At 39.7% G+C, this 24,930-nt stretch overlaps 2 protein-coding genes across 6 annotated transcripts in view; one reads left to right on the top strand and one right to left on the bottom strand.

Moving 5' to 3' along the window:
* Positions 1-10,097: 10,097 nt before the first annotated feature.
* Positions 10,098-16,249, bottom strand: LOC307039617 (uncharacterized protein). Of its 5 annotated transcripts, none has more exons than XR_013808278.1 (7): positions 14,250-16,249; positions 13,969-14,108; positions 13,156-13,321; positions 12,659-13,000; positions 11,902-12,037; positions 11,584-11,691; positions 10,098-10,666 (listed from the first exon to the last, which is right to left on the bottom strand). XR_013808278.1 is itself a non-coding variant. In XM_079681863.1 (5 exons), the coding sequence occupies exons 1-4, from the start codon at positions 14,357-14,359 to the stop codon at positions 12,703-12,705; spliced, it is 714 nt and encodes a 237-aa protein (XP_079537989.1). In that variant the 5' UTR covers positions 14,360-16,249; the 3' UTR covers positions 11,863-12,037; positions 12,659-12,702. The 5 variants fall into 5 exon arrangements, 2 of the variants coding, with proteins under 2 accessions (XP_079537990.1, XP_079537989.1); XR_013808279.1 differs by having other exon boundaries at positions 10,099-10,666; positions 11,638-11,691; XR_013808280.1 differs by having other exon boundaries at positions 10,102-10,666; positions 11,455-11,691.
* Positions 16,250-17,633: 1,384 nt separating this feature from the next.
* The window catches only part of LOC307039612 (polypeptide N-acetylgalactosaminyltransferase 18-like), a 448,297-nt gene continuing 441,000 nt past the window's right edge, over positions 17,634-24,930 (top strand). Inside the window, exon 1 of the mRNA XM_079681847.1 lies at positions 17,634-18,172. Coding sequence (XP_079537973.1) covers positions 17,932-18,172 — 241 coding nt within the window. The 5' untranslated portion in view covers positions 17,634-17,931. The remainder of the gene's footprint in view (positions 18,173-24,930) is intronic.

Raw genomic sequence — 24,930 nt, forward strand, 5'->3', positions numbered from 1 at the left:
TTGAAAGTCATCACATAACGGCATTGTAATACACGGTTCAGCTGCATTAAATATTACATATCTACCGTAGTTCTCTATGTATAGAGCCCTGCTGAGAAGACTTCTAGACAAACAGGAAGAACTGCCGCCAAAACTGAAAACGTGACGCGGATCATAAATATATCAGCAATTAAACAACATCTTACATTTCTTTTCACACAATACGTCTCCTTGCAGTATGAAAACTAATTCGGCTGACTTTTATATTGGATCCAATTGGTAGATAGGCTGTATTTACACCATAAAGGTGCAGAGCTGATAGAAAGGGACACCTGGTGGTTAAAGCACGTTATTGAATTGTATTATTTTATTATTAGATATTAATAGGAAAACAGACAAACTAATAAGGCTTAATTTAAACATTAAAGAGTACTTTAGGTTAAAGTCTTCTTTTGAATAAGAAAAAAGCTTTAAGAAGAATATGGAGGGATGAAACCCTCTTGAAACCGCAGGTCCTTCCTTCCGGCAGCGGTCAGACTTTACAACCAGCACTGCCCCTAGTAGACCCCTAGTAGACCCTCCTACACACACCACAACACAGACTATAACACCCCTTGCTGCTAAATACAAACCAACTTTGTGCAATATGTGCTATATGTGCAATATATATCTATGCCATTAATAACTGTGTAATTTATACCTGGCCACTAAATCAATCAATATATATATGCCGTTAATAACTGTGTAATTTATACCTGGCTGCTAAATCAATCAATATGTATATGCCGTTAATAACTGTGTAATTTATACCTGGCTGCTAAATCAATATATATATGCCGTTAATAACCGTGTAATTGATACCTGGCTGCTAAATCAATATATATATGACGTTAATAACTGTGTAATTTATACCTGGCTGCTAAACCCTTGTTACTGTTACGAGGTATGTATCTTGTATTTTTTAAATTGTGTAACTTGCTGCTGTTAAATACCGTCAAACTATGTGCAATATGTGCTTTATGTGCAATATATATTTTATATACATATGCCATTTTTAATAACTGTAATATATACCGGGCTGCTAAATCCTAAGAACTGCTACAGGATTTGATTTCTAGATTTGATTTGTTTTTGATCTGTATTTTTGAAAATTATGTAACTTTTTATCTTTTTTTTTAGCATATTGTTTATTATATTATAACTTAGTACTTTTTTAGCATATTGTTGTGTTGTTTGTTTATTATATTATAAATTAGTACTTTTTTAGCATCTTGTTGTGTTGTTTGTTTATTCTATTATAACTTACAGATGTAGCGATTCATTTCAGACAGTTTGAAACTCGAGGGCCGTGATTGGTACGTGATCTGCCCTCGCTCAAGGGAAAACCTCCAGTTTGACTTGAGACCGCCCCCGTGATAGATAAATGTAATTATAATGAAGCCAGCTGCAATGGATCATTGATCCACCAGGGGGTGCAGTGGGGTTCCACACTGGAGCTCATGTGAAATAAAGTCAGATACAGTACGCTGGATGTACAGCGGAACTTTGTTAAGATCCATATGTCACGGATATCATACTCTGTACTAAATAAGAGACATGTAATCATTTACAATACATCACCATGTTGTTATTTAACAAAATAATGTTGTTTAGTCGAAAAACGAACAGGAGGAAATGCAGCCCGGCTCTCGATTTTTAATCCTAATTTAATCATCATCTTCACCACGATCATTTATGTTTATGTTCGCCGAATTGACATGAAATCACTGACACATATGAATATACTGTATTCAACTTCATTAAAACGTTATTAACGTGCCTAAACTCAGTAATTCACTAAAAATATTTATATTTTAATGGAGCCTCGTCAGCAGATCAGGATCCCAAAGCGTGGCGGAGGGATCCTGATCTGCATGACGGGTACTATTTTCCCCATAAGGAACAAGTCGCTGCAAATTATCCCGCTTATTACACGGCCACATTCTCAACAAAGTAACGACATGACTCCCAGTATTAATTGAAATGCTTTTATGGATTTAGAAAATGTTTTTATTGATTTAAAAAATAGTTGTATGTATTGATTTAAATTGACATGCATCCGCTAAGAAAAATATTCCGTTGTTACCGTTTTTTAAACAGTTCGAATGAAACGGCAGCTCTCAGCTGTGTATTTACACAACTAATGGCCCATCAACCACAGCTCTCTCCCCCCCTCCCCCCCTGATCTTTCTTCTCCAGCAGCTAAATTAACTGGATGTTACTCTGAGTGACCATAGACTGTATGTGACAAGCTTACAGTTAGTGACGTAACAACACCATAAAAGCTGGTGGGTTGAAAGCAATACGGGAGGTAAAAATAACTAGAATAATTGTGATTCATTTATTGTGGCTTTTATGTTTTTAGATATAAAATGTTATGTAATTCAGGCTTATAGTTCACCCATCTCTAAAAGCCTTCAACAATGACAATATTCATAGTAATTTAATAAATCCTTCCAACACACATTGTAAAAAATAGCCTACTGTAAGTTAAGAAATCATTCCAATGTGTACATCTTCTGATGTAACAACAATAACATTATAAATAGTAACATAGCTGAACATGGTATTGCACATTTAGCTTTGAGTGTGACTGACCTGAGATGTTTTTATTACATGAATTAAGGTGACTGAGGCTTTTTAGCATACAGGGATGCAAACTCATCAGGTATGAAAAAGGTGACAAGGATCCGAGCCCCCGGCTCCCCCACCCCACGGAATAACAGAGGATTTTAGCAGTCAGAACAACTAAAGCAGCAGTGTTGATAATAACAGAAACGCCAAAGAGTCACATCTAATAGAAATATATAAAAGCATTTATTTTAATTGTGTAGCAGTCAGTTTATAATTTTGGCAGCACTGTTGAGCATTTTGAAAATTTATTTTCATGCCTCTGTGCAAGGCTTAAGTCTTTCTATCTTTATAGCCACATGGTGTAAAGTAACTAAGTTCATATACTCAACAAGTACTATACTTGGGCACAATTTTGAGATACTTGTACTTTATTTAAGTATTTCAATGTTTTGCTACTTTGTTCTTCTACTCCACTACAGTTCAGAGGTACATGCTGTACTTTTCCTCCACTCCATCTATGTAATACCTTTAGTTACTTTACAGATGTGGATTAATTAAGTGAAATATAATCAAGTGTTAATTCCGACTTTAGTTCCACCTGGAGTAAATCCACAAGCTACCCTGCAGTATACAAAGTCATTCAAACTAGCTGCACCTTTACCAGCTTTGAGAACACTTTCATGATCAATCATTATAAAACCTATCATAGCTATTATTCTGAAATGGACCAATCTGCACAATGAGTACTTTTACTGTCGCTCCTTTCACTATATTTTGATGGTAATACTTTTCTACTTTTACTTGAGGAACATTTTGAATGCAGGACTTTTACTGAACAGATTATTCTTACACTCTGGGACTATTACTTTTACTCAAGTACAAAATCTGAGTACTTCTACTTTTACTCAAGTACAAGACCTGAGTACTTCTACTTTTACTCAAGTACAAGACCTGAGTGCTTCTACTTTTACTCAAGTACAAGATTTGAGTAGGCTCCTTCTACTTTTACTCAAGTACAAGATCTGTGTGCTTCTACTTTTACTCAAGTACAAGATCTGAGTACTTCTACTTTTACTCAAGTACAAAACCTGAGTACTTCTACTTTTACTCAAGTACAATATCTGAGTACTTCTACTTTTACTCAAGTACAATATATATATACTTATACCACCTCTGTTTATAGCCTATGAAAAAAACTATTAGAAATAGAAGGCTAAAGCTAACGTTAGCAGATAGTGACAATGTATGCTAGCTAGCTAGCTCAACGATTCCTTAAATAATATTGCCACAGAAAAACGTTTCAGTTCACATTGCGCTCTGCCGCTCCGACAGGGAGCTCTGCTCTGAACACCTGAACGGCCCGTTCTAACAGCTGTTCACCAGCGGTCCAGTCCGTGCCCCAGTGACTCCGGACGCACAGTTATTATTAACGAACGCACCCGTAGGTAATGTAGCTGCTGAAGCTAGACCATCATCTCGGAGCAGCAGAGCCTTATTATACATCCATGAGCAGAGCCGACAGGCAGGAAGACTCGAGCACACAGCTCGTACTTCATTATAATATATAAAAAAAGAACACCATGTGTGTCACGATGGCACATAACAGCTCACGGCCGCAGATTACTCCGGGTCCCAGACCCCCCCATACCCCAAAAATATTTTTATTGCAGATCTACATGAATCACACAAACGACTTATTTTGGATTCAAAACGGCAAATTTCGCCGAAAGGTGACAAGTTTGCATCACTGAACATAGACAGAGCACAACTGAAACATAACATCTGAGATGTAACAACATAATACACTTTTTGGGGATGCTTGGGATGTGAGTGAAGGACACGGCTTAGAACGGGCGTGTCGCCTGGCAGGACAGGAGAGTGTGTGCACCAGTCTGCCTTGATCTATGAATTCATGTCCGTGACACTCACTGCTGCCCACAGCTGTTTTATAGAAGGAAATTCCTTCACTTCATGAAAGTGTTTTAACCACACACACCTCTACACACACATGACGGGTGCTATTTTCCCCATAAGGAACAAGTCGCTGCAAATTATCCCGCTTATTACACGTCCACATTCTCAACAAAGTAACGACATGACTCCCAATATTAATTTAAATGCTTTTATGGATTTAGAAAATGTTTTTATTGATTTAAAAAATAGTTGTATGTATTAATTTAAAAAATAGTTGTATGTATTGATTTAAATTGACATGCATCCGCTAAGAAAAATAGTCCGTTGTTACCGTTTTTTAAACAGTCTGCAGTCGGCAGTTCTCAGCTGTGTATTTACACAACTAATGGCCCATCAACCACAGCTCTCTCCGCCCCTCCCCCCTTGATCTTTCTTCTCCAGCAGCTAAATTAATTGTAGGTTACTCTGAGTGACAAGCTTACAATTAGACACAACACTGTCATTGCAAGTGACCCTCAGTTTGTTGACTTTTATGTTCAACTGCTAAATTCGTTACTGATAAAAAAAAGGGCGTCTACTGTACCTAATTACCTTAACACTAGAACCGCCAGAGGTTTTTGTATAGGCCTACCTAAACCCGTCAAATCCCGCTATTAGAATGCAATTTTTAACAACATAGGGTGCTACATAACACACTTTCAGGAAAAGTCACGGACTGGGAGACTTTAATATTTTATTGAAAAAAAGTTACATTGCACACACACAACACACATCACACACATTGACCCGATTGGCGGTTCTAGTGTTAAATAAACTCACTAATTAATGAAACCAGTTCAATACGCATTATTATATTCTTATCATTCTTTATGAGCGCAGAAATAGTCTTAAAATCAGATCTGTTTTTTAAATGAAATCTGACGGCAGGCAGTTAGCTCTGATCACCTATGATAAATGCGCCGCACCTAATCGCTGGCCATTCAGCCACAGACACTGTTCGAAATTGGGGGGAGCTAGGAGGAGCTTGGCTCCCCCGAAGAGGGAGGGAGGTCCCCTGAAGGCTGACTTTTAGATAAATAGAGGGAGCCCAAAACAATCGTGCATATTTTTGTCACACAGATTAGAAATGTTGAGTTTCTGTAAATAACAGTTCTTGAAATAAATAATAGTTATTGTTCATTACAGTTTCTGAATATTTGTTTTATATTTGTGAATATGTCTGGGTGTTGCCATCAGTATGTGGCGGCGCTGCATTCTTACTTACGTTGCTATGATTATGGCGGTGATGCCGGCGCGGTATTTGAAATGTTCATATTGATATTTTTTTAACTCTGGCTGTGTAATAAAAAAATATGGCAAAACGAAAACAGCCAAGCGTCACAGCTTTTGGATTCACAAGCAAAGAAGCGAAGGAGTCTAAAAATGACAACGTGAACGGAAAACAACTTTTAGTTGGCCGGCTGTAAGCGGCGTTAGGGTCGAGTTTGACAGCTCCACAACGAGGGAGAGGCCTGACGATGCGGAGCCTGAAGAGGCTTCAACAACGGCCACATCCGCCGGCATAGTGACACCGTCTGTATTAGTAGAAGAGTGTTTTTATAGCAATTGATCGCATCCGCGCTGCTGCGCCAGTCAACAGAGCGTGTGTGTGACATATTTAGTAGCAGGATGTGCTCTGAAAAATAGGGCTCCCCGAAAGCAAATGGGTAATTCGAAAACTGACAGAGCTCCCTCTATACAAATCAAACTGTAGAAGGTGTGAAAGCACCTATTGTTTTAAATAATGGTCGGAATGTGACCTGTGAACCTTCTGAATTACCGTGGGACAGCACATTCTAAACTAAAATGTTCAATCAATAAAGTAACAGCTTATCTTATCTTAATAATATCTTCATATTAATAATAATAATAAATCATACAGTATGTGTCCGAAAGGGAGCAGGAGGAAGCAAACACAAAAATATACAAAAAATATACTGCATATTAAAGCAAACGATTGTAAAGGTAAAAGTATGAGCATAACAAATAAAGAAATGTAATGTAAACATTTACATTATAATTATGATTATTTAATATATAAAGACTATATATTATTGAATTACAAGATTAGATATACTTTAGTTGATCTAAAATATTGATGTGTTCAAATGCTCTTCAAAACACAACTGAAAGTCCATGAAACTTGTCTTTCTGTATTTGTGAATGAAGCGCCGTCTCCTGGTTAAAACCTGAAATTGAAAATCTGGCAACGCCCTCTTGGAAAATAGTGGGAGGGCTTAACATTCCTCTATACTGGTCTTTGGCAGGTCGTAGGCAGGAAGCTGTAAGCTGGAGTCTGAAATTCAGTGCTACATCTGTAGTACTTTTTTAACGCAGATAAAATATGCAACACTAAGCTGTCTGTGGCTCTTTCCTGCTGTAACGCTGCACATTTCCCCTCTGTGGGACTAATAAAGGTATTCTGATTCTGATTCTGATTCTTTAATGGTCACACATGCAGAGCAATCAGCGCACACAGTGACATTTGTATCTACAGATAAATATTAAGCCTGACAAAGTACTTAACGTTTAATATGTTGTTTTCCTGCAATGTTAACTATGTTTAAGCACTTATTTGTTTATTATTAGTTTATTATTAAACTCATATTATACATATGTATTATACTCTTATAAGATGTATGTAAATAGTATAAGAAATGTGCAGAATGACAGTTTAATGGTGGAGTATACACACATATTGATAGATGTCTTGTAATGCACTGTTGAGGAACCTGCGACCCAAGTTTTTCATTCATTGCATAACTACACCTAGTTGTGTATAATATGATATGTCAATAAACCTTAGCTTAGAAAATCTTGAAATCTTGAAAGGGGTGTGCAAACTAGTCATTATATACAGTCTTTAATTAACTATTAGTAGAGAATAACGAGTAATGAATATACTTTATAGGGATCCTATTAATATCTAATAATAAAATAATAAAATTCAATAACGTACTTTAACCACTAGGTGTCCCTTTATATCAGATGTGCACTGTTATAGTGTAAATACAGCCTATCTACCAATTGGATCCAATATAAAAGTCAGCTGAATTAGTGTTGATACTGACGTATTGTGTGAAAATAAATGTAAGATGTTGTTTAATTGCTTATATATTTATGATCCACGTCACGTTTTCAGTTTTGGCGGCAGCTCTTCATGTTTTCTAGAAGTCTTCTCAGCAGGGCTCTATAAATAGAGAATTACGGCAGATTTGTAATATTTAATGCAGCCGAACCGTGTATTACAATGCCGTTATGTGATGACTTTCAAAGAGAAAAGCAAGCACACTCGCAACAAAGTATTATTTTATTTTAAAAAAACGTTTTCAGATTTCACATCACATAAACACCAAATCCCAGCATGCATTGCGGCTAAACCATCCAATCATCGAGCTGAGGATCTTGCCTACGTCTGTTTCCGGTTTCGTTTATGACCGATGTATTTTGTTATAAACACATTCCTTCATATTTACATTTTAATTTGCATTTTAGTATTTTGTGAGGCCTTTTAACAAGTTTTTAAATATAACTACGGTTGTAGTTGAAGAGTTTATAAATTAACATGAACCGAAGCTGTTGCCTGGCAACTCAATCGCACAACGTCACGTCCGTTAATTCCACATCCACACGCATGGATTGACATCGATTTAATACATTAATGTAGCCTTTGTTTCTGCTAAAAGAGGTGTCGACCAGCTGGGGCAACAAGAAAATCGGCGTAATCGAGTGTGACTATTAAAAAATAAATAATTACGTCGGGGTAGCATTTGCTTGGTATTTCCGGTTATTTCTCCACTGGTTAAAATGGGTTAACAATACCGTGTAACTGTCACATTTGAAGGGACGAAATCGTGACATCTTCACGTCTCCCAGCATGGTAAATCGTCACATGTTCACGTCTTGCTGTGATACCGGGTTGATACAGAGATGCTGTATGAGAAACCAATGTGAGTTTGGAAAATTGCACAATATACATTTATTTTAGTAGACCTCAACAATGGAATTATGATCAGTAGAAATGGCCATGACATGGAACCTTTAATAAAGAATCATTTTCGATGGTCGTCCTATTGACCAGATGTAAGATTAGCCTCCCATTGGCTCGGATATTATATTAAACTAGCTTTATGGGTTTTATTGTGAAATTAATAGTTTTTGTGGTGTTCTTTGGGGGGGGGGGGGGGGGGGGCTAAACGTAAATGAATAACACACATACATAAAGACAATAAAGGACAGTAACACAACATGATAGGGTCCACACAGCTCACATTAAAGAGTGGGAATACTTCCACTCAAGCAAAATAAAAAATACTCTGAGACCAAAGAGACCCTCCTGCTGTCTCCGGCATACCTCACCATCACTGTGAGGATCGATGAGTTTCAGTTTGTATGGATTGCCCGCCCCCCCCTTCCCCTCCGTGACTGTGAGGGGCCGGCAGAGGTGATCAGAGTCCGCCCCCTCCCTTTCTATTGGGCACTGCAGTATGAGGACTCGCACTTGGCGAGGGAGGGTTGTACCGCTGCCTGACAGCTCTGCAGGCTGCTCAGCGGGACTCGGCTCCTCAGTGTTAGTGCAGGATATTATTATTATTATTAGGAAAGCATTGAAAGCCTCCGTGTGTCAGCGGGGAGCTGAGAGCGCAGAGGGGGCGGGACTACACAGCATCTCTCCGCGCGGCGCATATTTATGGAAAGCCAAAAGTGCCATAATACGGGGGTGAAAAAACGCGCGAACATACGGGGAGGTCAGTTTTTTCGCGCGAAAAAACGCGCGAACATACGGGGAGGTCCGTTTTTTCGCGCGAAAAAACGGGCCAATATACGTGCGAATGTTCGCGCGGTTTTTTATATGATAATGAGCCCCTCCTTCTGATTTCCTTAGCCAATAAGTTCAAAGTGTCTGTAACCAATCAGTGAAGGGTAAAGCCAGACCAAAACAATCTGTAGATGAAAAGTTCCTGACATGGTGAGGCTGTGCTGTAAATTGTGCATTATTCCAGATTCAGGGGACTAAGTATTAATTTGCCTTTGAATATAATAAATATATCAATCAATATATCAATATAACCTGCCTTCATTGTTTTTTTTTTAAATAAAATGGCATTACCCTTTTCCTTAAACCTCTGGAGTATGAAGTGAAGGTATTTTCTCAATTTTTAGATGTCTCCTTAAATCCACTTTTAAATGTACTTCTTATAACATGGCATGGTGTTACATGTCAAAATGTTCAGTAGTCTCTGGTGTTGCTAGAAATGCAAATTCACTCACCTTAGAGCACTGTCTTATGAGAAACCTAGCTTAGAAATCCGATTTTTGGAAAACTTCAAAACTGTTGTGAAACACATATGTACTCATGTCATCCATTTTTTTTGGTGTTTCAGATTTTGTTCACCAAAGTCTTTGGTTCACAAAAGTAGTGAAATATATCAATTACACTATAAGCCTATATAAAAGTGTTGTTCATGTCTAAAATGAAAATGTGTAAATTATAATTTAGAGTAAAATATTTCCATCCCTCTACTTTCACCACAGAAAAGTTACATCAGGACTGAATAATGACTTCATATTCCATACCAAGGTTTATGTGATGTGTACAAATACAAATTCAGCATTTCAACTTTATTTTTCAACCAACTATTTATGTTAACATATGAAACTGTAAAATCTCAATATTTCCAATATCAGAACTTTTTCAACCAACTATTCATTATAAATGTAAAGACAGGGGGTCTTTGTCCATGGTCTTTGTCTGTCTTCCAAGACAGTGGGTCTGGCTGCTGTGTAGGTGGGGCTGATGGTGCATGGCCTGCTGGTGGCTGTGTCGGAGGGAGGTAGGTGGGATTGTCCCGGGTTGATGCTGGTGGCTGGATTGGAGGTACGTCTGCTAGGCGAGACTTCTTTGCTGGCTGGGTTGATCGCGATGGCTGTGGTGGAGGCCTTTGTACCGAGGTGTATCTTGATCTTGTGGCAGGGACAGATGGAGGCCGCTGTAGTGATGCTGGTCCTTTGGTCCTCGGTGGTGATGGCTCTGGTGAAGGCCCTTGAGCAACGGTAGATCTTGACCTTGGTGCAGGCACAGATGGAGGTTCTTTCTCCTAGGCCCAGGCAGCTGTGAAATCTGAAAGAAATATAGGACAATAATTACTACTAAGTTCATTCAAATAAAGTTCAAGTGGAATGTTTCTAAAGCACAAATAACAATGCACAACTAAAAATAAAATGGAGAGGCGGGACAGGAGTCTCTCTCTTACACAGGTATTTTCCAGTTATTTCCCATTCAATATAAAGTCACAGACACAAATATAACTACATCTATAGGTGTGTATGTGTGGGACGAATACAAGTTGATGTTATTCATCTACACATGTTACCTCACTTTTACACACAGAAATCACTTTTACACAGAGTAAACGTTTACTAACGGAGAGTCTATTTTGTCACAAGAGAAAGTTCATGACTATTGATAAGAATACAAACAATACCTATGTGGGATTCACCATCAAAAAGTTTGTTCTCTTTTATCCTCCTAATGACACGCTCTACATGAACCCTCAGTCTGGCAATGGCCTGTGTCTCCCTCACCTCATAGGCTGGCATTTGCTTCTGCTTTGACAGAAAAGGTGGGCAGTACACCTTGCATTTGCAGCAATCGCTGATCAGGAAGCTCTTATCTACCATCACTGCTATGTTTTCAGTCAACAACGCAGCTATTCCAGATTGTTTGAAAATCTCCTTGTCGCTGACAGAACCACCATACAGACTGGAAACAAATGTCACTGCACCATGTGGGGCTATGCCAACCAGGGCTTTCATGGTGCAGTGAGATTTCTATGTAGAATACATTTCACTTTGGAGGAGGAGTGAGGATGGTGTTTGACACCTCAGCTCTGTGCAATCCAGGATCACCTGTGTGTCTGGGAAATCTTTGAATGCCTCTGGGAGGTGGGCTTGAACTTCTGCAGGTGTAAGCCAGATGCACTGTGACCCCAATAAAGTTGTAAGAAAACTTGTCCATGTTGCAATGATGCGGCTCACAGTGGACTGGTGTACGTTGAAGCGGTTTGCAAGGTCCCTCTCTTTCAAACCCACCGACAGGAAGCATAGAAAAAGGAAGAACTCGTCAATTGGCTGAAGCAGCTGTCTCTGGAAGATAAAAACAAAAAAAGGTTACTTTATTAATGTCATGAGTGTAGCACACTATGGGAAAAACATTAAGTTGTTTTAGTTCTCTGATGTATTCAAAAAGGATTGAGTACTTTAGCCTTTTAGCCTACACAAAAGCAATGAAATGTCGGAGAGACATTTTCCCTTCAGTTTGTGTTTAGATTGTGTGTTAAAAGAAACGTAACCTACCGTTGATGGACGTGCGTGTGTAACCACTTCTTCATTACTCTTGGCAGTTGATATCGCTCTAGTAACACAAACCATTTAATGAATTGAAGGCTCAATTAAAAACCAGAAGGCCATCAGGTGGTTATAGCTCGGGAATCTGTACACAAAAGACACATGTCAGTCATTAATTGACAGTAAATACAATCGTGTTAACTGTAACACATGGGCTAATGCTTTCCTCTTGTTTGCTATAATACATTACAATTCAAATAGACTGAGTAAGAAGGCACTAGGTGCAGGTATAGTAATCTACAGCAGTAAAATGTAGCAACTACATTAGCAGCAGTAATAATAATCTAAAACATACAGGGAACATTTTACACACAATGACTACGTTTACTCTTCATTCTTACGTGTGCAACTGGGGGAAACGCAGTGGATATTGACATACTTTTACTTTGGTAAGGTTTTGAAGATTTCCACTTGTAGTAAAATATTATCAGTATGTTGTTAGTATTAATATGTTTTACTCCACCACATTTAGTTAACCTTCATAGTTTCTAGTTACTTTTTATATATGAAAACACAGGATTTATGATTCTACATGTTCAGTTCAGGAGTATTTTAAAACCATAGTATTTGTACTTATACTTCAGTTAAGTTGAGTACTTATTCCAACACTGCATGCATATAGTCAGCGGTCACTCGGCAGGTAAACAGGATTCTTTATAAGCTAACCCATCTCAAAAACTTGGATAGAATTTAGCCAAAACATTACCTTGTATAGAATCGGATGTTGTCGTCGGAGCCAGCAAACCTCTGTTAGCAAAACTCTCGCTGGACTCTTAACTCCTGCAGTTGCTTCTGCAGATCCTCCACTGTTTTGGAGTTGTCTTCTGCAGCTTGAGAGGACATGTCCAGTGAAGCTGCTTCTGGGTCTATCCGCCTCATGCTGTCCCGCACTCTGCGTCTCTGTATCCACATCTGCTGGGCCTGCAGCTGTGCCCTGACAGATTCAGGGCCAATCTGGTTATTCCCAGCCACTATCTCCTTGATGAGGTCGTCTAGTGTAGCATCTGAGATGGTGGAGTATGTCCCAGAGCGCAGCATGTGGAACTGCCTGAAAAATAAACATGTTTTAAATATATGAGACCTACGGTATTCAGATTTACTTTACAACATGCATAGTGTAACATGGCTACAACCCCTCCTTGGGATGTTTACAATAAATTGAGACAAGATGGCACTTCCAATGTTGAAGACATTGCTACATACCTCAATCGCCGTTTCACTGTGCGCAGAGATACTTTTAATATCTGTGCCATCTTTGTTGCTGTAAAACCACAGCTCCTCAAAAAAGAGATTTGCTCTCTGGAAATGCTGAATTGTGGGGGACCTCGACCACCCAACAAAATGAGTGGGGCGTGGTAGCCAGAATGACCTGCAACAACAGCAAAACATTAGATTACATTTATTGTCATTGTTGTAAAAGCAACGCATTTATGCCGTTGTGCCAGAAACGCACACAATGCGTCTATTTTATTGTCATTGCCCAGCCTAAAGATACTTTAAAAAAAAATGAAATGCAGTTTGGCATTAAACCAGTGGACATGCAATACACTATAGTTGTAGTATACAGTAAGAACAAAAGCATAAATGTGTATGGGCATAGAGATACATAGTTGCAGTCTGTGTCTTCCAACCCTGAAGACAGAGACTCCCCCTCTGGCACCCTTTCAATGTCCTCATTCACACGTTTGATGATACGTGGTGTACTACAGATGGCCAGACTGCCCTCGACGGGGGAGGGGGAATAGCGTCTCCTCTACTGTGGCAGGATATAAAGGTGGAATTTGGAGTACAGTTTTAAGTGGACAACTCGAGACTCAGAGCGTCTCACCAGAATGTTGTAATTAATAGCTGGCAACTACAGATTAAAAAAGGTGTTTATATTGGTATTACCCATATTTAAAACAAATAATTACTTTAAAATGTATTGGCCTGTTGGACACTTAGTACTCAACAATACTAGCACTGGTTTATCAACGAAAGCCTATGCTAAAGTGAACAATTATCACATCGACCTACCTTGTTGTGCGGGTGTGGTAGGCCAAGATCTCCGGACTTCAAGTATATATTCCCGAAGGTCCTGAAGTAAAAGATCAGCTGTAGGGACGTTAATTAGCCTGCCCCGTGACCACTCGAGGCTCCTTTCCATGGTTTCTAACCTGCCAGTAAACGGTTTGGTGAAATAGGAGAGAAGACAGAATTTGTAAGTGTGAAAGATCTCACACAACCTCAGTTTACGTTACATGCAAAAACAAACTACATTCCTTTGTGTTGGTAGTAGCGATAGGCTTGGCCCTTACCTCGTTACTGTGGATTGTAACACGGCATGACCGGCATCATCTGTTTGGAGAAGTCTTGTGCAGTCATTTATTGTCCTTTTGCAACGCAAGATGAAGTTTCTCGTGGACATTTTTCCGGCTGCTGCTACTGCTGCTGCATGCTTATAGAGAGGCGAAGTCCCTCCCTTTCCGGTTGAGCTCCATGGGACCTTATTTCGGAAAAGGTATGTATTGAAGTCAATGGAGAGAGAAAGATTATCTTTCGATCCCGTTTGAATTGAACCACAAATTACACATATGATTTTTGTCAATTTAAAAGATAATTTTGCAAGTCAAAAAAATTGAAATGTGTCGTAAAACTGTGAAGTAACACTTTTTTTTTGCCTGAAACCAGTCAATGACCTACATCTCCCGTCGCGCACCACACACCAAGACGGCCGTCACGTTGGCACATTTCACTTCTTTCTAGTTGCGTATTTTTCATAGTCTTATATTTCAACAGTTTTACGACAAACTGAGTTTTTTGACATGGAAATGATTGTTTAAGATGACAAACATCATAAGTGTAATTCGTGGCACAATTCAAACGGGATCAAAAGATAAGTTTTCTCTCAAGATATATTGCCTGATCTTTTCCCTAACAGCCCTGATACCGAAAATTCATGGTATTTTTCTTTCTTCAGTGTCTGGAAAAGCACAATTATGTTGTTTTTCCGGTTTTGTAGACAACGAAAAAAGTAAACAATCCTTCCTTTCTAAAACAGAACAAAGAACACAAAAATGATGCAATGTGCAATTGCAATTGCACTGAAGAGAAACATTCGAATTCAATTTTTTTTTTTTTTATAAATTAATACATCTGAGGCTGATCAATTCCCATTTATTTGAAACATGAACGCAGGCGACAGGCTACCACCTTAAACAACTGGAGAACAGACAGCTGTTGCCAAGCAGTTGGGACAATTAAGGTGAAGCAGACCTTGGAATACTTTGCATTTATACAAAGATTGTAAGTGAATGAAAAGAGATAACACAAAAAAACGTTTCTTTTCCGAGACTCGAGCCCGGCCCTCCCGGATATTAGACCCTTTGACCGTTAGTCTACAAGCAGATAGTGGATAGATTTAGTTTGAAAGATATAACTGGAGTCCACCCACGCAGCGTCGAAGTGCGCATATTTTAGATATTTAATCATATATTTTGTAATATAAGGGGTAGAAATATGATTCAGATAACCGCATAAATATGTGGGCACATTTTCAATGTATATTGTCTTGTATAAATTAAGTTATACTCTCGAAGGCATGTTTATGTTAAATATTGTATATCATTACAAACAGCAGAGGGCAGTATAGGACACGGAAAGGCCTCAGTGGACATGCCGTAAAAGGGAATGTGTTGCTGAGCGCATGCCGTAAAGTAAGTGTTGTTATTATGTGTCTGCCGCAGACTTGGCATTCTGGCTGGAACGGCAACAACGTTCCCTCTGCTTCATTCATTTCTCCTGTTCAACAGGTTAGTAGTGTGTACAAAGATTATGTCATATTTCGATCTAAGAAGTGTGTTTGAAACTGTTCTTTATGTGTAGTTTAATGTCATTCTGTCAGCTAGTTCGGCTCCACTACAGTGGCTAATGGCGTCCGCTAGCTTCTTTGTTCTTCTATGTTACTAGGTGTATGACTCCCGTGCAGTAGTTTGGCTTACATTTCAAGTGTATTCTGCTTGTATAAATATGTGAAATGCTGGTCTGAGTTCATAATTGTTCATATTATTGAAATTCTAATAGCGCGCTAATGCTATGCTAATATTGTGCCTATCAGTGTACAACAGAGCCAGGTTAAAGTGAGTACAGTCAACCGGGTTGTGTGTGTTATCACTGTATTATATACTGGAAATGAAGAAGGCTTTAATCCTTCATAAAAGTCATAATATGGCATGTGGATTTATTTCCATTTTTGATTAGAGAAAAATACGTCATACAGTTATTTTGATTTGCTAAATGTAAAGGTATGTTTTTTTTCCTTCAGATTTCACAGCTGCCTGGGCCTAGTGGACCAGAGGCGGCGTTTATCCAGCAGCCAGAACCTTCATCTGTGCCGGCCCCCAGGTCAAAATCTACCGTGGCTCAAAGACCTCCACCACAGCCATCACCACCAATGACCAGAGGACCAGCATCCCTACAGCGGCCTCCACCTCCATCTGTGCCTGCCACAAGATTAAGATACACCTCGGTACAAAGGCGTCCACCACAGCCATCACCACCAAGGACCCGAGGACCAGAGGACCAGCATCCCTACAGTGGCCTCCACCTCCATCTGTGCCTGCCACAAGATTAAGATACACCTCGATACAAAGGTCTCCACCACAGCCATCACGATCAACCCAGCCAGCAAAGAAGTCTCGCCTAGCACACGTACCTCCCATCCAGCCACCAGCATCAACCCGGGACAATCCCAGCATCAACCCGGGACAATCCCACCTACCTCCCTCCGACACAGCCACCAGCAGGCCATGCACCATCAGCCCCACCTACACAGCAGCCAGACCCACTGTCTTGGAAGACAGACAAAGACCATGGACAAAGACCCCCTGTCTTTACATTTATAATGAATAGTTGGTTGAAAAAGTTCTGATATTGGAAATATTGAGATTTTACAGTTTCATATGTTAACATAAATAGTTGGTTGAAAAATAAAGTTGAAATGCTGAATTTGTATTTGTACACATCACATAAACCTTGGTATGGAATATGAAGTCATTATTCAGTCCTGATGTAACTTTTCTGTGGTGAAAGTAGAGGGATGGAAATATTTTTACTCTAAATTATAATTTACACATTTTCATTTTAGACATGAACAACACTTTTATATAGGCTTATAGTGTAATTGATATATTTCACTACTTTTGTGAACCAAAGACTTTGGTGAACAAAATCTGAAACACCAAAAAAAATGGATGACATGAGTACATATGTGTTTCACAACAGTTTTGAAGTTTTCCAAAAATCGGATTTCTAAGCTAGGTTTCTCATAAGACAGTGCTCTAAGGTGAGTGAATTTGCATTTCTAGCAACACCAGAGACTACTGAACATTTTGACATGTAACACCATGCCATGTTATAAGAAGTACATTTAAAAGTGGATTTAAGGAGACATCTAAAAATTGAGAAAATACCTTCACTTCACACTCCAGAGGTTTAAGGAAAAGGGTAATGCCATTTTATTTAAAAAAAACAATGAAGGCAGGTTATATTGATATATTGATTGATATATTTATTATATTCAAAGGCAAATTAATACTTAGTCCCCTGAATCTGGAATAATGCACAATTTACAGCACAGCCTCACCATGTCAGGAACTTTTCATCTACAGATTGTTTTGGTCTGGCTTTACCCTTCACTGATTGGTTACAGACACTTTGAACTTATTGGCTAAGGAAATCAGAAGGAGGGGCTCATTATCATATAAAAAACCGCGCGAACATTCGCACGTATATTGGCCCGTTTTTTCGCGCGAAAAAACGGACCTCCCCGTATGTTCGCGCGTTTTTTCGCGCGAAAAAACGGACCTCCCCGTATGTTCGCGCGTTTTTTCACCCCCGTATTATGGCACTTTTGGCTTTCCATACATATTTGGACGCGTCTGTCGCGAGCATCTCCTCAATCCACCTGCCCGCGCGCGTCTGGAACAGGAGGATGTTGCGATGCTGTGCACACGGAGAACTAAAACGTTGGTGTCGACATGCGTCATCCTCAGCGGCATGACCAACATCGTGTGTCTCCTGTACGTCGGCTGGATCACCAACTATGTCGCGAACGGGGGAGCCAAAGTTCCTGAGAGCGGGGGGGGCGGCAGGAAGTTGGAGGAGGACAATAAGGGGGAAACCCTGAGGATCATGGAGAGGCTGGACCGGCTAGAGAGCGTGGTCAATGAGCACATCAAAGGTGAGGAGGGGGGGGTCTCAGTCTGAGGCCAGAGAGGGTTAGAGTCACTGAGTACATTCAGGCTACTGCAATTTTGAGGTATGGCTACTTGTTCTTTACTTGAGTATTTCAATGTTATGCTACTGTGTACTTCAACTCCACAACTGTTCAGAGGTACATTGTGTACTTTTACTCCACTACTTTTATTTAACACCTTTAGTTACTTTACAGATGTGGATTAATGATGTGAAATATAATCAAGTCAGACTTTAGTTCCACCTGGAGTAAATTCACAAGCTACCCTGCAGTATGCAAAGTCATTCAAACTAGCTACACCTGCTTTGAGAACACTTTAAAGGTGGGGTATGTAAGTTTGAGAAACCGGCTCGAGATACACTTTTTGTTATATTCGGTGCTATTAAGTCAGTGAAGTGGAAATGCTGGAACTAAAACATGCCTTGGCTGGTTATTTTACCTGAACTAAGTAGATTTGTTGAAATAGTTTTCAAACTATGTTTTCGTCAATTAAAGGTGGGGTATGTAATTTATTTCAGAAACCCTTTTTGTTCTACTCCATGGAATGCTCTTAACATCCCGATATCAATTAATATCTTAAATGCTTTGACAAAAAATCCATTAAAAAATGTCATCTGTGGAAGCCGTAGTCCTGTAAAAAGCACGACCAATCATCTGAGCCGGCCCGGCAAAAATAACTGGATGGCCTACCTGCCTGTCAGCCTTCCATCTGTGCACAAATGTATCTCTTGCCCTCATTGGTCATGTGCGCGCTCGTGTGTGTTGGAGGAGGGGCTCTGTAAGGAAGTGGCAGATTTTTTCCGGTTGTTTATTTTCAATACACTTATTTCTAGCGCACTCGAGCAGGTTTTTCCATAATTACCTACCCCACCTTTAAGTACAATATCTGAGTACTTCTGCCACATCTAGTTATCATGTTTCAGAAGTAGCATAAGATAATGATTACAATTGCATTTAGAGAAAAGTAAGATCACTTCGTTAAGGTTCAAACCCCACTGCAGTCAGCATGTCGTTGTGTCCCTGAGACACTTCACCCCAAAGTGCTCCTGTGGGGATTGCCCACAGTATTGAGTATGTAAGTCGCTCTGGATAAAAGCCTCTAACAAGTGACATGTAATGTTGACTTTCTCTCACTGCTGAACATCAATATCTTAATAACTCGCTGTAGAAAATGTTAAATATTACACAACTGATTATTGTATTGAAACATTAGATCATTCATCTATTATTTAATCTGCAATAAATAAAGTGACCACACATTTAATAATTGATTAATATGTATAGAATAGGGCTGTCAAGTTAACGCGATAATAATGCGTTAACGCAAAATGAACGCCACTAATTATTTTAACGCGATTAACGCATGTGTATATTTTGTATCCGGGAGGGTGTGTACGTGTGGCGCGAGCGAGCGAGAGAGAGACCTTACTTGTATTGTTGTTGTTGTTAGCATCTGGTGCTAGCCAGCTGCGCTAACGGATATAAGGAGCTGTTTCAATGAGAACAGAGGAGCGACATTTCGCCAACAACTGCGCCGAGCACTTGACTTTATGCAGGTAGCCAGACAGTGGGACATTGTACGAAAAGTCAGCACACTCAGCACGGGTAGTGTGCCCAACATGATTGCAGCGTCCAGGCAGCTCCCGTTCAAGCATATGCCTTGAGTTGCACATAGCTCCAACGATCAATCACACACACACACACACACACACACACACACACACACACACACACACACACACACACACACACACACACACACACACACACACACACACACACACACACACACACACACACACACACACACACACACACTTTGTATTGTATTATTGTATCAGAGAGGTTCCAGGCTGAATTGAGGCGAATATTTTTTATCAGAATCAGAATACCTTTATTAGTCCCACAGAGGGGAAATTTGCAGCGTTACAGCAGGAAAGAGCCACAGACAGCTAAGTCTTGCATATCTTACATGCGTTAAAGAAGTACTAAGTTATAATATAATAAACAAACAACACAACAATATGCTAAAAAAGTACTAAGTTATAATATAATAAACAATATGCTAAAAAAAGATAAAAACTAAAAAAGTTACAACATTTTCAAAAATACAGATAAAAAACAAATCAAATCTAGAAATCAAATCCTGTAGCAGTTCTTAGGATTTAGCAGCCCGGTATATATTACAGTTATTAAAAATGGCATATGTATATAAAATATATATTGCACATAAAGCACATATTGCACATAGTTTGACGGTATTTAACAGCAGCAAGTTACACAATTTACAAAATACAAGATAAATACCTCGTAACAGTAACAAGGGTTTTGCAGCCAGGTATAAATTACACAGTTATTAACGTCATATATATATATTGATTTAGCAGCCAGGTATCAATTACACGGTTATTAACGGCATATATATATTGATTTAGCAGCCAGGTATAAATTACACAGTTATTAACGGCATATATATATTGATTGATTTAGTGGCCAGGTATAAATTACACAGTTATTAATGGCATATATATATTGCACATATAGCACATATTGCACAAAGTTGGTTTGTATTTAGCAGCAAGGGGGTGTTATAGTCTGTGTTGTGGTGTGTGTAGGAGGGTCTACTAGGGGCAGTGCTGGTTGTGAAGTCTGACCGCTGCAGGAAGAAAGGACCTGCGGTATCTCTCCGTGTGACAGGTGGGGTGCAACAGCCTGTCACTGAAGGTGCTGCACAGTGAGGACAGGGTGTCCTGGAGGGGGTGGGACATATTGTCCAGCAGGGAGGACAGCTTGGCTGCCATTCTCCTGTCTCCCACCACCTCCACAGTGTCCAGAGGACTCCCCAGGACAGAGCTGGCCTTCCTTACCAGTCTGTTCAGTCTCTTCCCGTCAGCAGCCGAGATGCTGCTTCCCCAGCAGGCCACACCATAGAAAATGGCTGATGCCACAACAGAGTCAAAGAAGGTCTGAAGGAGTGCCCCCTGCACCCCGAAAGTCCTGTCTCCTCAGCAGAAAGAGTCTGCTTTGTCCCTTCTTGGACAGAGCAGCAGAATTATCAGTCCAGTCCAGTTTATTGTTCAGATGAACACCCAGGTATTTGTAAGATTTTACAAACTCAATGTCTGCTCACTGGTGTCGGGGGGGAGTGTTGGCGCCGCCTGAAATCCACCACCAGCTCCTTGGTCTTCGCTGCATTCAGATGTTCAGAGGTCGCTGTGTTTAATATTCATGAGATTATTTGTCATTGTTCAAATGATAATAAACATTTGCATAAAGCATATTTGTCCACTCATATGTTGATAAGAGTATTGCAAACTTAAATATCCCTCTAAGGTACATTTAGAACAGATAAAAAATGTGCGATTAATTTGCGATTAATCGCGATTAAATATTGACAATCATGCGATTAATCGCGATTAAATATGTTAATCGACTGACAGCTCTAGTATAGACATGATCACGATGAAAACATGTATTACTTCCAGCTTCTTTACAAATGTGTATCATTGTAACATAACTGTTTTAAAACGGCAGCATGTTGTCATCTGGAGCTCAAGAAAGTTGTGATGGGCATTTTAATACACTGACTGACAAATGAATTTATCGGAACAATTCCAAACAGATTTTTGGATAAAATTGGAAGAAAATGATCTGCCATTAATGCCCCCCTGGACATAATTACTCATTATTATGTGCGACTGTGGCTGCGAGGGAGTTCGGTCGTCTTTCAACCAGAAGGTTGTGGGTTCGATCCCAGCCCATGCAGGCAACAAGTCGATGTATCCTTGAGCAAGATACTTAACCCTGAGTTGCTCCCGATGGCATGACCAACGGTGTGTGAATGTGTGTGAATGTTAGGTCCTAGAGCAAGTGGTACTGCTCTGTATGAATGGGTATGAATGGATGTGAATGGGTGAATGACATGTAGTATGTAAAGTGCTTTGAGGGGTCGTAAAGACTGGATAAAGCGCTATATAAGTACAGTCCATTAAAGGTCCCATGTTTAGGCCATTTCTACTGATCATAATTCCATTGTTGAGGTCTACTATAATAAATTAACATTGTTCAATGTTCCAAACTCACATTGGTTTCTCATACAACATCTCTGTATAGTATGTGTATTCACTCTCTGTCCTACACGCCTTGTTGGAGCTCCTGCCCCCCCCTCCCTATGAGCCCACTGTGCTCTGATTGGTCAGCTTGTCCCCTCTGTTCTGATGAGTCCACCACCGTTACAGCGGAACATCAGGGTTTATGTGTTACAATGGCGTTTGTTAGCAGCCAGAAAATGACACCAGTAAGGACAAACAGATGAGAATGCTGCGTGTTGGCGGGACGTTGCGGGGCTCGCTGCTCCACCCTATGGGGCTCGAGGAGCGGACAGTGTGAGCTGGATTACTAGTGTCCTTTCTTGGTTGCGTGGGGTCTTGGTGCCATGCCAGCGGCACCGTGGGGCTCAGGCTGGCATGGCACTTGGTCTATATCCAGCATCCAGGGAAACACAGCGGGAAATCCACCTCACTGTCCGCTCCGGGAGCCTCGCGGGGCGGACTCCTGAGCTGCTCGGGAGTCCACCCTGGCAGAGGGTGTGCCTATTGTTCTATAGCTGTGTGCCAATTCAAAAAAATTGAAAAAATAAAAATATCCAACGAGGCGTTCTGGGGCAGCATAGACAGGTATTTTCTGTGTTAGAGTTTTACTCACTACAGGGTGTACTTTGAGGGTTTGTGACTCTGCAGAACGTTTACATGCAGAAAAAGCTTCATAACACACAAGGGCACGGGTAATAACCAGAAAAGCATGACATGGGATCTTTAATGTGAATCATAGTAACATGCTCAGGGTAAAATATCCCTGACACATGTGTTTTCAGTGATATAGAAATGCCCTGCTTTAAATAATTATTTCATGGTGAAAATGATGGTGACCTCTTAACCATCTTAACGCACTAGAAATTGGAAATACATCTTCACTTATTTGATGACACTTGTGAAACAGTTAGAGAAGGAACTGCAATAAATGTACAGCACAGAGTAAACTTTTTTACTGGGGACACTAAAAGTGTCGCAGCGAGGACACACTTGTGGATGACACAGCTCATAAAGTTATTAAAGTTTGCTATTTGTCATTGCAATCACCTGATTAAGATATTACAATTATAATCAAAAGACAGGCAACAATCAAGCGCAGATATCTGAAACAAAGGCTGAACCATGCTATCCCAAAGTTGTTATAAGCCCCCAAAAATAAAATGTTTGGTCATTTTCCTACATCACAGCCAAATTCAATGATTTCATAATCCACAAAGGGAAGCAACAAGCTTTGTTGTCCCTGACTCAGACAATGTAGGAGGGCAAAGGTAAAGTTGTCGTGTGGTCTTTTATAAAATGCCTTAAACAATTAAATGTTTTCATGTTCTGTCAATTCACAAATAGATGAAACAATTTACCACTTCAGCTCCATACCAGTTAAGCTCAAGTATTCATAGGATAAAGAGGAGCACTGTTATGAGGAAACAATTTCATTTAATGAAGAAGCCACACACAGAGGAGTTACGTGTTTCTATTGGAGCATTTCTGGTTGTTTTAACTAAATGATAATGCACAAATGTGGTTTTCAAGGTTGTCTAAAGTGAGTTAAACGTTTAAATCCATAGACAGTGAGTCTCCCAGATTGTACTTGCATCATCGTCCAGTTTGCAGGCCTCTCTGACAGACTCTTTCATTTAAACCTACATTCAGAAATCAGAACAGGTCTAACAACAGAACTCATGTCAGAGCTGGACAAACTTTTATATGTTAGAATTAACATCCGTCTTCATTAAAATAACACATAATAACTCGTACTTTCCATTTACTACAATGGTAGATGATGATTTTTTCCCTTAACATCATGAGTGTGTTCATTCATCATATGTTTCTGTGAAGCACACACACAGGATTAAACGTATTCCCTGTGGATCCTTAAATTATTCTCCTCAGAGCTGTAAACCAGTGAGTCAACACACATTAAGAATTAGGACAACGTTTTTTCTAAATGGGACAGTGCAAGGCTCCCTAACTGAACATTTGATTTAAGAGAAAATGCACTCCTTCACAACACTAATATAATTAAGAGTGGATTGCACGTGTCATGCCAGACAGCTAGAGAGCTCAGTTCCTTGGAAATGTAAGTGCTGAATTTATCACACATCTCTGAGAAAGACAGATCCAAGATTAATTTTCTGTTTCAAATGAGCTAATCAAGGACATGCTTCTAATCAGAAAGGCTGAATTAATACGCATTAGATGGAAAATGATTTTGGATGCAGTGATATACTGCTGAAACGTACAGGCTCATATATAACCATTACAATTATGTTGCATATGGTTACTGCATTTTCTTTCAAGACAAGGATTTGAGTCTTATACTTTAAAAAGAAAACTTTGAAAAACCTGTCAACTCTCCAAAGACTCTTAAAGGTTGAATGTTTAGGATATACAGATGTAGCACCTCATTTCGTACGCATGACTTGATACGCCCCCTTGATAAATTATAATGAAACCAGCTGCAATGGATCATGGATCCACCAGGGGGAGCAGTGATTAAAAAGCTGCCACAGTGGAACTCTGAAATAAACAGCTGATAGATCTACAGGTATCTGATATAGAGGATATTTGTTAAGATCCGTCACGGATAGGATCATATTCTGTGCTAAATAAGAGACATGTACAGATGGAGCACTGAATTTCGGACTCCAGCTT

This window comes from Notothenia rossii (genome assembly GCF_949606895.1).
Source record: "Notothenia rossii genome assembly, chromosome: 5".
Taxonomy (NCBI): Eukaryota; Metazoa; Chordata; class Actinopteri; order Perciformes; family Nototheniidae; genus Notothenia; species Notothenia rossii.